General features: G+C 43.9%; 1 protein-coding gene across 4 annotated transcripts in view; it reads right to left on the bottom strand.

The window, feature by feature from the left end:
• Positions 1-14091, bottom strand: part of opcml (opioid binding protein/cell adhesion molecule like) — a 934533-nt gene that overhangs the window by 446056 nt on the left and 474386 nt on the right. For all 4 annotated transcript variants that reach the window (XM_062961394.1, XM_062961393.1, XM_062961395.1 and 1 more), the window contains one exon: positions 9850-9934. In XM_062961394.1, coding sequence (XP_062817464.1) covers positions 9850-9934 — 85 coding nt within the window. The remainder of the gene's footprint in view (positions 1-9849; positions 9935-14091) is intronic.

The following is a 14091-nucleotide window of genomic DNA, read 5'->3' as shown; positions in this document are numbered from 1 at the left end:
GTCTGACTGGCAGTAAAGTTCTTGAGCATAAAAGCTCTTTCACAGCACAACTGACTGTCTCAGTGAGTGGTGGGCTCTCCTTCTTTTGAAGTCTTTAAACAGAACTTGGCTATCTCTCAGGCATGCTTTAGTTGTGTTTTCCTTCATAGCAGGGAGTTGGACTAGATGGATCTTATGATCCCATCCAGTTGGATGAGTCCATGATTTTAACATTTGAAAGTTATCCCATAGAAAGTTTGAACATTTGAAAGAAATAAATGGTTAATATTTTTAAATAAAATAATAGAAAACGTTTACAACATGGGCACTTTTGAAAAATATGCATCCAACTCCACTCCCCTACACATTTTGAAAACCAAGCTTGATGGATTCAGCCATTATGTAACCACAAGATGTTGGTTGTTTTTGCTAAGAGATATTAACATAACTTTCTCTTCTAGATGCAACTACCAAATGCTCCCCATTTCCCAAGGTATCTAGTACATGGCACACAGTCCTATTGTTCTGATGAGTCTTTGCCAAAGTTGTTCAAAGTGGGAATTTACTATTTTGAACTTATGGTCCCAAAATTCCTGACTGCTGGCTAAACTGGCAAGGCTTTCTAGGAGCTAGATTCAAAAACAAGAGAACCTTTGGTGTGAGATAATATTACTGCCTAGTTTTGAATGGAAATATTATACAAAATTCAGTAATGTATGACACTGTCAACAAAATGCAGTGAAATCTGAAACAAATTGTAGGATTCCTTCTCGAAGGATCTAACAGATTTCAAGTGAAAGTCTTTCAACAGAAGCATAGAAAATATTGTGGTGGGGAGGTCATTCCTCATCTAATTTCATAAGCCCCAGCTGTCCCTATTAACCAAGGTCAGATCCTATTTTCTGATAAGCAACCACAGTAAATCATTTCCTCTATTTTTGCTTTTTATGGATGCCTTGCTAAAACTGTTAGTGTTGAGTTGCTAAAGAGGTCATTTTTCAGCATTCGGTTCTCTATCCAGGTTTCCTGCACAGCTGGCCCAAGACATTTGCGGCACAAGGCAAGGACAAGTTGACGTCTCCCCTCCATTTCTATATACAGAAGATGACTAGACTGACAGTTTAACCTTCCTTCAACACCATCAACAAGATAAACTTCTCTGACACACTTGAAGACTGGAAGCAGTTTTAGATATTGAAAGACAGGTTGTGTTTCCCAAGAGAGGTGAATACACCTAGGTAAACGCTGAGGAGCCATGCAACACTTAACTTGCTGTTTGATGTTCTGGTGATGCTTTCAATAGCAGACAATGGGATGGATTTGTTGATTACTTTTGCTTAGTCTTTTATCGAGAGAATTCAGAAAGGGTCAAGTCGGTCTTTGAACAAAATGGTTAGTGAAAAGTATTGCAAATTACATAAAGTTTACATATTACATCAATTCTACATTAATATAGGGCACAAGATCCCTGAGAAAGTGGAACATCTCTTGGGAATCTCTAGGCCCTTCAGCATAACTCAATGATCAATTTCCAGCAGAAGTTGTCTGTAGGAGGATTCAGTGATTCCTCGAGAGATCCCATTGATCAAACCCACAAATTGAACCTTCAGAATTTAAATCTGCAAATGTGGAAGGCTGACTGTATAATGTCTGGGTTCTGGCACTGACCCTTTGTATAAGTTCTGTATGTTACTTAAATGCTTGTCTCTATAGGCCCGTGAAATGCTGGAGAGTATGCAATTATAATTAAACCACTCTCTGCTAAACTAGGAGGGAGAGAATGACATTTCAGCCCTGTGTGCTTTTGTTTCCTTTAAATGTTTCCTAATTGGATTTGTTCGCATTGGCACAAGTTAGTTGCCTGCAAATTCTTTGTATGCAAAGACAGACTTTTTCAGGATCACAAAACCAACCATCAGTGAAGCCAGCCAGCAGTCAGTCCCTGGCACTCCCATTACTAGACATTTATGCTTGTTCACGGAAACCCGCTTCTGGACCCTTCAAAGTGATCTATTTATTTTTTTAAATGAAGCCATAATTCTTTGACAGTCTTAGCAGCTGTTGTTTTATATGCCTTTATGTACACCGCTGATAATAAACTGTTGGTCTGTTGGCAGCATCACACATGGCCACATGGTGCACCACTTCCTCTCATTCTTATTCCCTTTTTTGCTTTCACCAAGAAATCATGGACTCAGCCTGATTCAGATGCTCATTTGAGGGTCCCCCACCCTCTTCATTCTACTATGACTTTAACAGCTTTTTTCCCCTTGACAAAGTAGGGAGAGTGGGCATTACTATTGCTACAGGTGAATCCCTCTCCCCAAATACTGTAGGCTATGGAATTTGAGATTTGTCATGTGGTGAAGCATCACCGCTCTTTGAAAAAGGCAAAAAACTTTGTACAACTTCTGCTCCCAGGATTCCATAGCATTAAGCCATAGCAGGTAACACTTTTTCCAACTGCATTAATTCTATAGAGTAGAACCCTAGGAAAGGGGACATATGCAATCCCCAAATCAGTTGTTGCTGTTGTTAGTGTTGTTGTTTTTGTCTCTCAACCCCTCTAAACTCCCAGATTACACTTTGTTTCTAACCAGAGATTGGATTCCAAGTGTTCCAGAAATCCTCACCCATGCTTTATGAGTCAAACCCACCAACCAATCCATATTATACTTGTCCAACCATCAATGTCCTCTTTTGAAGTGGGTAGGTTTTGGGTGGAAGAATATTGAAAAATCCATAAACACCCATTTGTACCATGTTCTGTATCTTCATGGGAATTTTCCTGGTTCATAAGATTCTGGCTTGCTTCCCCTTCAGCTCCTATTTTCCTATATCAAATGTAAAGTTCTATTAAACTGGTTTACTTTTCCTCCCCACAATCAACCAGATTTCCTAAATTCCTAAGCCGGCAATGTGTTGGCCAAGGTGGGGATTTGCAATGATTTGGCCTGGGGCAGCCATCAAAATTTGGCAGCTATCACAAAAAAGGTATTAAGAGAGCTGGGCAAAGATGTAGTAGTGGCTGAGCACACAGTGATAGTAAGGGAACATAGGAAGAATAGAGGACATTGCAAAGACAAGGTCTGGAAGCAGAAAGGTGAAGGATATTTCCACTGTTGGGGAAACACAAGGGAAATGCAATAATGCAAGAGCATAACTGACTGAGTGTGTGAGAGAATGATGGCTGAAGTAAGAGGACTAGACATGAAAGTGTTCCAGAAGTATTTAATGGCATCAGAAAGTAGTAAGGTCATGAAGCAATTCCACTTAGCACTGTGTTTACAGGAAGACTAAAAAAGGGAAGGATGTGTTAAGAGGGATACAATTTGTTTCCCTTTGCACATTTTCAAGTCTAGCTACAAAACATCCGAATTTAAGGATATGGTCTGCGGAAAAACAAATAAATAAATAAATTGGAGTTGGCCATCTGCTGGCCTAAGCCTGAGATTGCAACCCCACGATAGCAAAGGAAGAAGAAAGAGTAGTTGTTGCTTTCAGTCTTCTACAACTTTATAAAAAGGCCATAGGTCCATTTCAGACAACCATGGCTGTAATAAATTTGCAAAATGTTAGGGTCTGGGGGAAAATCACAGCCTGTTTAGATCCTTTGCAGTGATGGATTGGTTTCTCCCAACTTTATATGGATAAAGTTGGAGGATATTGGACGAACGGATTTTAAGCATATGTTTATGTTTTATATTTTATACTGTATTTAATTGGTTGTAATATATTTTTATATGTTGTTGTTTTTAATGATGCATCGACATCGAATTGTTGCCAATTGTACGCCGCCCTGAGTCCCTTCGGGTGAGAAGGGCGGGATAGAAATATTGGAAATAAATAAATAAATAAAAAATCCTAACAGCTGGTAAACTGGCTGGGATTCCTGAGAGTTGTAGGCCAAAACACCTGGGGACCCACAGGTTGAAAAGCACTGCCATAGGTAGTATAGTGGTAGCAGAACATTATAGGTCTGCAGGATAGAAATAGCCTAAGTTTACTAGACCAAATCCAATAAGAAATGGAGTTCAAATGACGATAATCTAGAGAAACTTTCCCCAGCATTAAGTCCACTGGATGTGTTCGACTGTATCTCTTATGTGTCCTTACCACTGCCTGGTGTGATAATAAGATTTGTGATCCAACACATTGGGGGGGGGGGGGGGGGGCACGAGACTGAAGAAGTCTGGTCTACCATTGACAAAGGTGTTTTTCTTTTGGAAAGCTTTCCTGCCGGCACATCTCACACAGCTTTTCTTTCATTCTACTACCTCCTGGGTCAAACAGCTTCTGCAATATTATGAAACAGTATAAAACTCTGCAAAATCTGTTTATTTGAATTGGGAAAGGAAAGGAGGAGTGTCTGCATTATCCACCGTGATCCTTCTCTCCAACTACAGTAGAGTCTCACTTATCCAATGTAAACGGGCCGGCAGAAGCTTGGATAAGCAAATATTTTGGATAATAAGGAGGGATTAAGGAAAAGCCTATTAAACATCAAATTACATTATGATTTTACAAATTAAATTAATCATGTTATACAACAAATTTGACAGAAAAAGTAGTTCAGTATGCAGTAATGTTATGTTGTAATTACTGTATTTACGAATTTAGCACCAAAATATCACGATATATTGAAAACATTGACTACAAAAATGGCTTGGATAATCCAGAGGCTTGGATAAGCAAAGCTTGGATAAGTGAGACTCTACTGTACCTTTCTCTCTTGCAAAACAGCCACCAGAGAAAGAATGAAAGGGGGGGAGAGTTCCAGCAACAACACCTTCTCATCTGTCTCCAGCCTAAGTGGGAAGCTTGTTAATGGTTGCTTTCAGCACAACGGCAAAATCAATGAACAAAACTGTTATTTCAGAACCAGGAGTACGTCTTTCAGTATCAACTCTAAAATCCTTGCACACCATCCATATCTAGACGGCGATGAAGGGCCTTATTTCTTGCCTGCCAACCAGCATCTCCCTCTCTTGCTCTCTCCTGTCTCTGCTCCAGATTCACAGTTTCATTATCTTCCTCCAAACTGCTAACATAGGGAATACTTAGTCCCACACTTTTGGAAAGGGTAGAGGATAAGATGGCTCCTAAATGAATGGCTATGTGTGATTTGTCTGCCTGACCCAATGAGTCTCCCTCTGTCCCAGGAAAATGGGGAGATAAATGACTAGCAAGCAGCTGGGAGGGCCAACAAATGGCCCATTGAGAAAGAATGAGGCTTCTCACACATCCGTTCCCCTCAGAGGCAGAGCCCAGCTATCCTCTTGCGCTCTAGCCTTTGCATTCATGGGAGAACCTGAAATGGCCTTCTCCAAATTGTGCATCATCTGCAACAAGAGATTCTCCTTGGATCTCTCTCGCCTGTATAGACCTGCATGGGTTTCATGCCAGTTTTATCACTGTGGTTCATGTAAGAGTCCTCTGGCTCACAACAACTTCCAGTTGTTTCATTCTTTAATAAGAAAAAAAAAGAGAGAGAGAGATGCACAGATTCAACAGAGAATCCATTGACCATGTGAGATATTTTTTTCATGTCAGGAGCGACTGTGAGAGAGAATTGGCCACCTGTAAGGACATTGCCCAGGGGACACTCGGATTTTTGATGTTTTACTATCCTTGTGGGAGGCTTCTCTCATGTCCCCGCATAGGGAGCTTGAGCTAACAGCAGGAGCTCACCCACTCTCGATAGATTCAATCTGTCAGTCAACAGTCCTGCTGGCACAAAGGTTTAACCCATTGCACCACAGGGACTCTACCATGTGAGATGATATAACTTCAGCCAGCAGATCATAAAAAAGATGCCAATGTGCCGAGGCATGGAATGATGGTGGTATATTTGAACAAGTAAGATATTGTCACCATCCTTTGTTCTAGTTTGTTCAGAAGGAACAGTTCCGATTTCCCATCAAAGCCAGGACTCAGACCTGCCCTGAAACAATGATAAAGGCAACGGGCAAATGCCTAGGTCTTGCATTCTTGCATTTTAAAAAACCCTGACCCATTAATGGCACTAAATTAATTGGTTACTTGACTGACAATAAGACTTCTATGAAGATGGAGGCATGGAGAAATGGAAACACAGCAGAGTCTTGAAATATCTGCCCTCCCTGCTGCTTTCCTGGAGAACACTCATTTGTCACAAGGGGGTTGCTCTCACAATGCAAACATTGGTGTATGAAAACAAGAATCACTGACTGAAATGAATAACCCCAACAACAAGTCCATAAAGAGGCCCAATTTTGCACTCCTGGGTGTGGCCATACTTACCGTCCAACTGGATTAAACAACATTTAAAGTCATATAGGTAAGATGAACACTTTAGGTTAGCAATACAGCTGAGTATCGAACCTCCTTAAAATACACACAGGAACAACCACTTGCACAAAGTAACACTTAGTGAAACCAATAAAGTGGGCTCTGATCTGTGGCTGCTTGTGTCATAACAAATGGGTTATTCTTTAAAGGGCTACAAGACTCTTGATTGTCTGCATTTCAATAATGTAGTGATGATGGGACTTGGGCTCAGTCCCTTTGCAAAAGAAACAGTGGGGTGAGAGCAACCTTCCACACAAACCCTCCTTCCCCTCCCTGATGGTTCACTCATTCAATATCTCACCTCTTTCACCTGCACAGACCATGCTGTCTGTGCCCATAAACTCATTACGAACATGAAAAGAGAAGGTCAGCTCTACTGTCTGGCAGAGAAGTAGCCCATCTGTATATAAGCCACCTGCATATTTTTTTTTCACTTCTCACACAGCAAAACAACACAAGGCAAAAATAATTTCAAAAAAAAAACAAAACTCCATCAGAATTCGTAAGAGGTGCCCCAGGAGTAAATGATTGATTTGATATTAACAGATTCGTGCGGAGACTGTAAAACCACTGGCGAGGGGTGGGCGGGAAGGAAAGAAAGCTACCAATCTCTGGCAGATCTCAGAAGCTCTGGAAACAAGAGACAACCATTGGCAAACAAAGCAAGAGGTGGAGAGGGTGGGCTGGGGGCTAGATGGCACTGAATACAAACCTTCACCCAGGTGCACAGCACATAGTTTCTGGCTGCACCATTTCCTTTCTTGAAACCACTTTCAGGGCAAAGCTGGCACCTCAGACGGATGCAAAGCTTGCTGTCTGTCACTTAACTCCAAGCCCTTCCACACAGACATATCACCCAGAATATCAAGGCAGACAATCCACAATACCTGTTCGGAACTGGGTTATCTGAGGGCCCTTCCACACAGTCATATAACTCAGAATATTAAGGCAGAAAATTCCACAATATCTGCTTTGAGCTGGGTTATCTGGAGCCCCTTCCACACAGCTGAAAAAATTCCACATTATCTGCTTTGAACTGTAATATATGGCAATGTGGACTCAGATATCCCAGTTCAAAGTAGATATTGCGGGATTTTTCTGAGTTATATGGCTGTGTTGAAGGGTCCTGACTCCCATACTGCCATATATTCCAGTTCAAAGCAGATAATGTGGGATTTTTTTCAGCTGTGTGGAAGGGGCCTGAGTCCACACTGCCATATAGTCCAGTTCAGTGAGGATTTCACACAGCTTTTAACCCTTCTTACCACCAACTGCCTTACACCTGCATTCTCCTACTAACACTTCTTGGCACAGACACAGACCTGGCAGACTGGCACTTTGGTCCTTTTAAGTGAGCAAAGGCACTGAAAGGCTATTCAATGCTAATCAAGGTGGCCAATGGCAACATTCACACTTGCCTCAGACAGACAAGAGTTCTTTCTCCCATGGACATTATTACATTGGTATAGAAACCCCACTTGCCTAGTTTTAAATAGATCTCACAACTTCTGAGGATGCCTGCCATAGGGCCCTTCCACACAGCCCTATATTCCAGAATAACAAGACAGAAAATCCCACAATATCTGCTTAAGGTAAAGGTAAAGGTTTCCCCTGACATTAAGTCCAGTCATGTCTGACTCTGGGGGTTGGTGCTCATCTCCATTTCTAAGCTGAAGAGCCGGCATTGTCCGTAGACACCTCCAAGGTCATGTGGCCGGCATGACTGCATGGAGCGCCGTTACCTTCCCACCAGAGCGATACCTATTGATCTACTCACATGTTTCCAAACTGCTAGGTTGATAGAAGCTGGAGCAACAGCGGGCGCTCACTCTGCTCCCGGGATTTGAACCTGCGACCTTTCAGTCTGCAAGTTCAGCAGCTCGGTGCTTTAACACACTTTGCCACCGGGGCTCCTTTCAATATCTGCTTAGAACTGGGTTATCTAAGTCCACACTCAGATAATGTAGGATTTCCTGCCTTGTTATTCTAGGACAGTGATGGCCAACCTATGACACGCATGTCAGCACTGACACGCCTAGCCATTTTTGCTGACACGCTGCCGCATGCAGATTGATTGGATGACTATGTATATTGTGACCGAATTTGGTGTGATTTGATTTTGTTGTTTACTACATGGGAATTATGCACATTACATTTATATCTATCTATCTATCTATCTATCTATCTATCTATTATTGTAGTATATTATCATATTATTACTATTATATTATTATTACAGTAGAGTCTCACTTATCCAACACTTGCTTATCCAATGTTCTGGATTATCCAACACATTTTTGTAGTCAATGTTTTTAATACATCGTGATATTTTGGTGCTAAATTTGTAAATACAGTAATCACTACATGGCATTACTGTGTATTGAACTACTTTTTCTGTCAAATGTGTTGTCTAACATGATGTTTTGGTGTTTAATTTGTAAAATCATAACCTAATTTGATGTTTAATAGGCTTTTCCTTAATCTCTCCTTATTATCCAACATATTTATTTATTTATTTATTTATTTCTCACATTTATATCCCGCCCTTCTCACCCGAAGGGACTCAGGGCGGCTTACAACAGTGGCAACAATTAGATGCCCATATTCGCCTATCCAATGTTCGCTTATCCAATGTTCTGCCGGCCCGTTTACACTGGATAAGTGAGACTCTACTGTATATTATTTATTATTCATGACTACATTGAAACTAGAATAGAAAGAAATCAGTGTGGAAACTGCAAGAGGTACTATAGATTGTTGTACATGGAAATAATGGTAGTAAATAGTTTTTGATTTATTAAATACAGTTATATATTATATATATTATATACCTCCTCACTGTGAGGGCTGTTCGACAGTGGAACTCTCTCCCCCGGACTGTGGTGGAGGCTCCTTCCTTGGAGGCTTTTAAACAGAGGCTGGATGGCCATCTGTCGGGGGTGCTTTGAATGCGATTTCCTGCTTCTTGGCAGGGGGTTGGACTGGATGGCCCATGAGGTCTCTTCCAACTCTACTATTCTATGATTCTATATATTTTTGTTATTTAAACTATACATATTGCAAAATTATGGTTTTTTTTCCTCACCACCCAAGTCTTGCTAGGTTTTTTTTTTTTTTTTGGTGAATTTTGATACACCAAGCACAAAAGGTTGCCCATCATTGTTCTAGGATATAGGGCTGTGTGGAAGGGTCCATACATGTGGGTGAAATGTCAGGAGAGAATCCCGGAGCATGGCCATACAGCCCGGATAACTCACAGCAAGCAACGCACTGAGCCAAGGCTCTTTCCCTTCTCTCTCTAGCTCTCCTGCGTGCCAACAACCCACATTCCACCACTGGTGGCGGGCACACTAGCATCCCAGGCTCTTTCCAACAGCCATGCCCGAGCTTTCAGAGTTGACGCCGGCAGCATCGCACAAGTCTCAAAGGCTGCATCGCATTCCGCACCAGGAGCATCTTCCCCGCTTCCCAACCCCGCTGCCCCGGAGACGTGGGAGAAAGAGAGAGAGGGGAGGCCCGGGGAGAAAGCTCTGCTCCTACCTGAGGGTGGCGCTCTCGCCTTGCTTGACGGTCACGTTGTCCATGGCCTTGGGGAAGGTGGCCTCTCCGCTGCGGACCGGCACTCCTGCGGGCACAAGGAAGAGGAGTCTGAGAGAGAGCACCACCAGGCAGCGCCAGGGCAGCGCCACGCAGCCCGCCAGCCCCATATCCTCGCGCGGGTGGGCTCCTCCGGGCAAAGAGAAAAGGGGCTGGGGGTGGCTGTTGCTTTGGAGGGGGGAGAGAACGAGCGAGGAGGAAATCCAGCCCCCCAAAAAAGAGGAGGCGAGGAGAGCGAGCGAGTAAGGAAGCAAGAGAGCGAGCGAGCGAGCGAGCGAGGGAGGTCAAGGCAATGCTGCTACTGCCGCTGCTTCTTCTTTTCCTCTTTCTCTTTCTCCTCCTCCTGCTTCCCAGATGCCACTTTCCGACTCCGCCGGGCACGCGCTGCGCAGCGCTGGCATCAAAAGTTTATAACCCGAGGAGGAGGAAGGAAGCGCAACTCCCTCTCTTTCTCCCTCCAAAGAGGGGAGGAGGAGAGACGGAGCCGCCTCGCAAAGTCTTTCTTAGCTTCGAAACGGACTAAGAATAAGGGCTGTCTCCAAAAAGGAAAGAGGAGACGGCCACCCTTGTTCAGCAGTCACCAATGCGCAATCCAAGGCGAGTGGGGAAAGAAGGAAGAGGGAAAAAGGAAGGGAGCAAAGAAGCAGCCCCTGCGCTTGACTCGGCTCTTCCAGCCCCGGTCAGGAGAGAGGAAAGGATGCAAAGGACTGGCAGGAGGAATCGGAGGAGTCAGTGGCTGCTGCTGTAGCTAGCTGAGGCTGCTGTCGTTGCCTTCTCCTCTTCCTCCTCCTCTTCCTCCTCCTCCTCAGCCGCCCGCCTCAGCAGCCTCAGCAGCCTCAGCAGCAGCAGCAGCATCCCGGCTGGGCTCGCCGCCTTCCCTGCCAGGAGCATCTCCCCTGCATCCCTCTCGCGCGACATCCCAGGGTTGTCATGGCAGCCACTCCATCCCTGACCCGCGCAGACTGGGCGCCCGGGAAGGAAAGGGTCTCAGGTTTTCTCTCTGTGTTGTGTGTGTCCTCCTCTCTCCCAGCCCTCCTCTCCCAGCTGCGAGGGACGGGAGGGAAGGAGAGGGGGCTGCCAAGGAGGCGCAGTTGCGAGCAAAAGGGGTCTCGTCTACGCCAATGGGCAGGGGCTGCCCCATGGCTCAGTCGAGAACCCACCCAGCGCTGCAGCAAGGCAGCAGACAAACATGGGAACACACAAACGGATACACACACATACACACACACGTACACAGGGAGCTCCGAATGGAAAACACCGGCGAGGCAGCCCCTGTTGGGATTGGCTAGACGGCTGTGTTTGGGTCCTGTGGTGTTTTATGACATGCAAGCTTTTGGGTCACACAGAGCTCAGCCTCAGGCAGAGACCCTCCGGGAACCAGGGATGTTACATGATGCACAGAAAGAGATTGTGCTCTATGTTCTCTCTTTCTCTGCTCTGGCTTTAAAGAGTTGAAGCTCCCCAGATTAAATAATGGGGAGCGACTTGAGAAACTGCAAGTCACTTCTGGTGTGAGAGAATTGGCCGTCTGCAAGGACGTCTCAGGCAGAGACCCTCCGGGAACCAGGGATGTTACATGATGCACAGAAAGAGATCGTGCTCAATGTTCTCTCTTTCTCTGCTCTGGCTTTAAAGAGTTGAAGCTCCCCAGATTAAATAATGGGGAGCGACTTGAGAAACTGCAAGTCACTTCTGGTGTGAGAGAATTGGCCATCTGCAAGGACGTCTCAAGCAGAGACCCTCCGGGAACCAGGGATGTTACATGATGCACAGAAAGAGATTGTGCTCTATGTTCTCTCTTTCTCTGCTCTGGCTTTAAAGAGTTGAAGATCCCCAGATTAAATAATGGGGAGCGACGTGAGAAACTGCAAGTCACTTCTGGTGTGAGAGAATTGGCCGTCTGCAATGACATCCCAGATGTTTTGATTTTTTTGCCATCCTTTTCCCCCCTTTATTTTTAGTTTTGCAATTACAATAAAAGTGGTAGAACAATAATGTAGAAGGAAATAAAATAAGGAGATGGTTAGCCATGAAATTAACAAAGAAAAAACAGGCACAGTACATAAACAAAGTACAGGAAGGGGGGGGGGGATCTACTATCGTAGTAATGAGATAGAGAAACAATTTACCAATTATTACAAAAAACTATAATAATAATAATAATAATAATAATAATAATAATAATAATAATAATAATAATATTTTTATACCCTGCCACATCTCCCCGAAGGGAATCGGGGTGGCTTACATGGGGCCAAGCCCAGTCAACAGCAATAAAAGCAAAGCAATAAAACAGATCAAAACAACAATAAAAACAAGTCATAAAAAATCACATACAAGGACAATACATTATTGATTTTTTTTGCCATCCTTGTGGGAGGCTTCTCATGTCCCCGCATGGACCCGGAGCCTTTTCCTGCTTCTTGGCAGGGGGTTAGACTGGATGGCCCATGAGGTTTCTTCCAGCTTTATGATTCTTGCCTTCCCATCCACAGTTTTATCCTCATAACATCTCATTAGCGTATTGTGATGGATCCTATCCTGTCCTACAATATCTGATTTGTGAATTGTGGCTTCTAAATGTCTGTGGGTTGCTGGCTCTGTTCCAGGTTTTAGTCTGAACTATTTTATATAAGGTATCCAACATTTTCTTTTCAAAACGCGCTCAGCAGGTTCCATAGCTGTAAGTACAGGCTGCAAAACTAAGCAGATGCATGGCCCCACATGGGAACGTACAACTGCATTGCGGTTCACTCAATGAACTGCATAGCTGAACAACCACTTCAATTCAGGTCAGACTAGATGCTCTCGTCACTGTCTCACACTCACCGCCCACAAATTAAAATTTGGTGATCACTTTTGGGCATCTACTCTGTCACACACAAAGAACACCTTCTTTCAATGCACCAACAATTTCTTAGTAACAAATAAACATTCTGCTAAGGGAGGAGTAGGAATTGGGTGGTCCACTAGATGCTTCTGAACTCTATCTCCCAGCATTCCTCATACAGGAGCCTCCGGTGGCCAAGGGGATAAAAGCCTCGTGACTTGAAGGTTGGGTTGCTGACCTGAAAGCTGCCAGGTTCGAATCCCACCCGGGGAGAGTGCGGATGAGCTCCCTCTATCAGCTCCAGCTCCATGCGGGGACATGAGAGAAGCCTCCCACAAGGATGGTAAAACATCAAAATATCCTGGCGTCCCCTGTGCAACGTCCTTGCAGACGGCCAATTCTCTCACTCCAGAAGCAACTCCGGTTGCTCCTGACACACACACACATAAAAAAAAGCATTCCTCATGACTGACTTGTCTGAGTAGTGCGCGCAGCATAGCAGCAGATGAATGACGTCAGTGGAGCGCAGAAGGAACGTCAGAGACGATGTAAAAAGTATTTACAAAGTTTTACTTAACAAGACAAATAGACTTGCAGACAATGGACATAAGACTTTCAATCTAGACAAACAGCACAGATCTTCTCAGCAGGGAGAACAGAACTCATCTGATGCAATCAGCTATGATACAAACACACTTGTAGTCTGGGCACTCCTATCTGGCTCCAGCCACATATCCAAGGTCAATACAGCTTCTTACCAAATTAACTCTTTACACACTATAGCATTTCCTGGATGATGCAATACATGCTAGACACAAATTTCATTTAAACACTACTAATACACAAATCCCACATTAACATGACTTTGATAACTATGGATTTAGGAGGTGTAGTCCAACAACATCTGAAAGCTTACAAAAGTCCCACAGAAGGAGACTCCAACTTTCTTGCCTAATATGGTTGATGGGAAAGGCCTCAACCTTCCCTCCAAGAACCGATTCATATAGGCTACAAAGATGGGAGGAAAATTAATCCATGGTCAGAAAGAAGAGAGAGGGATTTCAGTGTTGGCTGGCGGCTCTCACAGCAGGGAATCTACTTCAATTTCAAATGAGCTATCCAAGGTGCTGAACTACTTGGGGACCAGGTTCTCACAGTCTAAAATGCAAACAACTCACTGTACTATCCTGTCATGGTGTCCTGCTCTCCCAGTTGAGTTTAGCAAAACACAAAGCTGGCCACCCTCTGCTGATATTTGAAGGTGCTGTCTGAGTTTCAGGCTTTTCCTAATATTTCCCCACATGATAAAGGGCTCCACAGACTTATCTGGTCAAGGAAAGGGAATCATGCTGAGG

This window comes from Anolis carolinensis, unplaced genomic scaffold (genome assembly GCF_035594765.1).
Source record: "Anolis carolinensis isolate JA03-04 unplaced genomic scaffold, rAnoCar3.1.pri scaffold_8, whole genome shotgun sequence".
Taxonomy (NCBI): Eukaryota; Metazoa; Chordata; class Lepidosauria; order Squamata; family Dactyloidae; genus Anolis; species Anolis carolinensis.
Note: the sequence above shows the minus strand (reverse complement) of the source record. Positions and strands in the feature narration are given on the sequence as shown.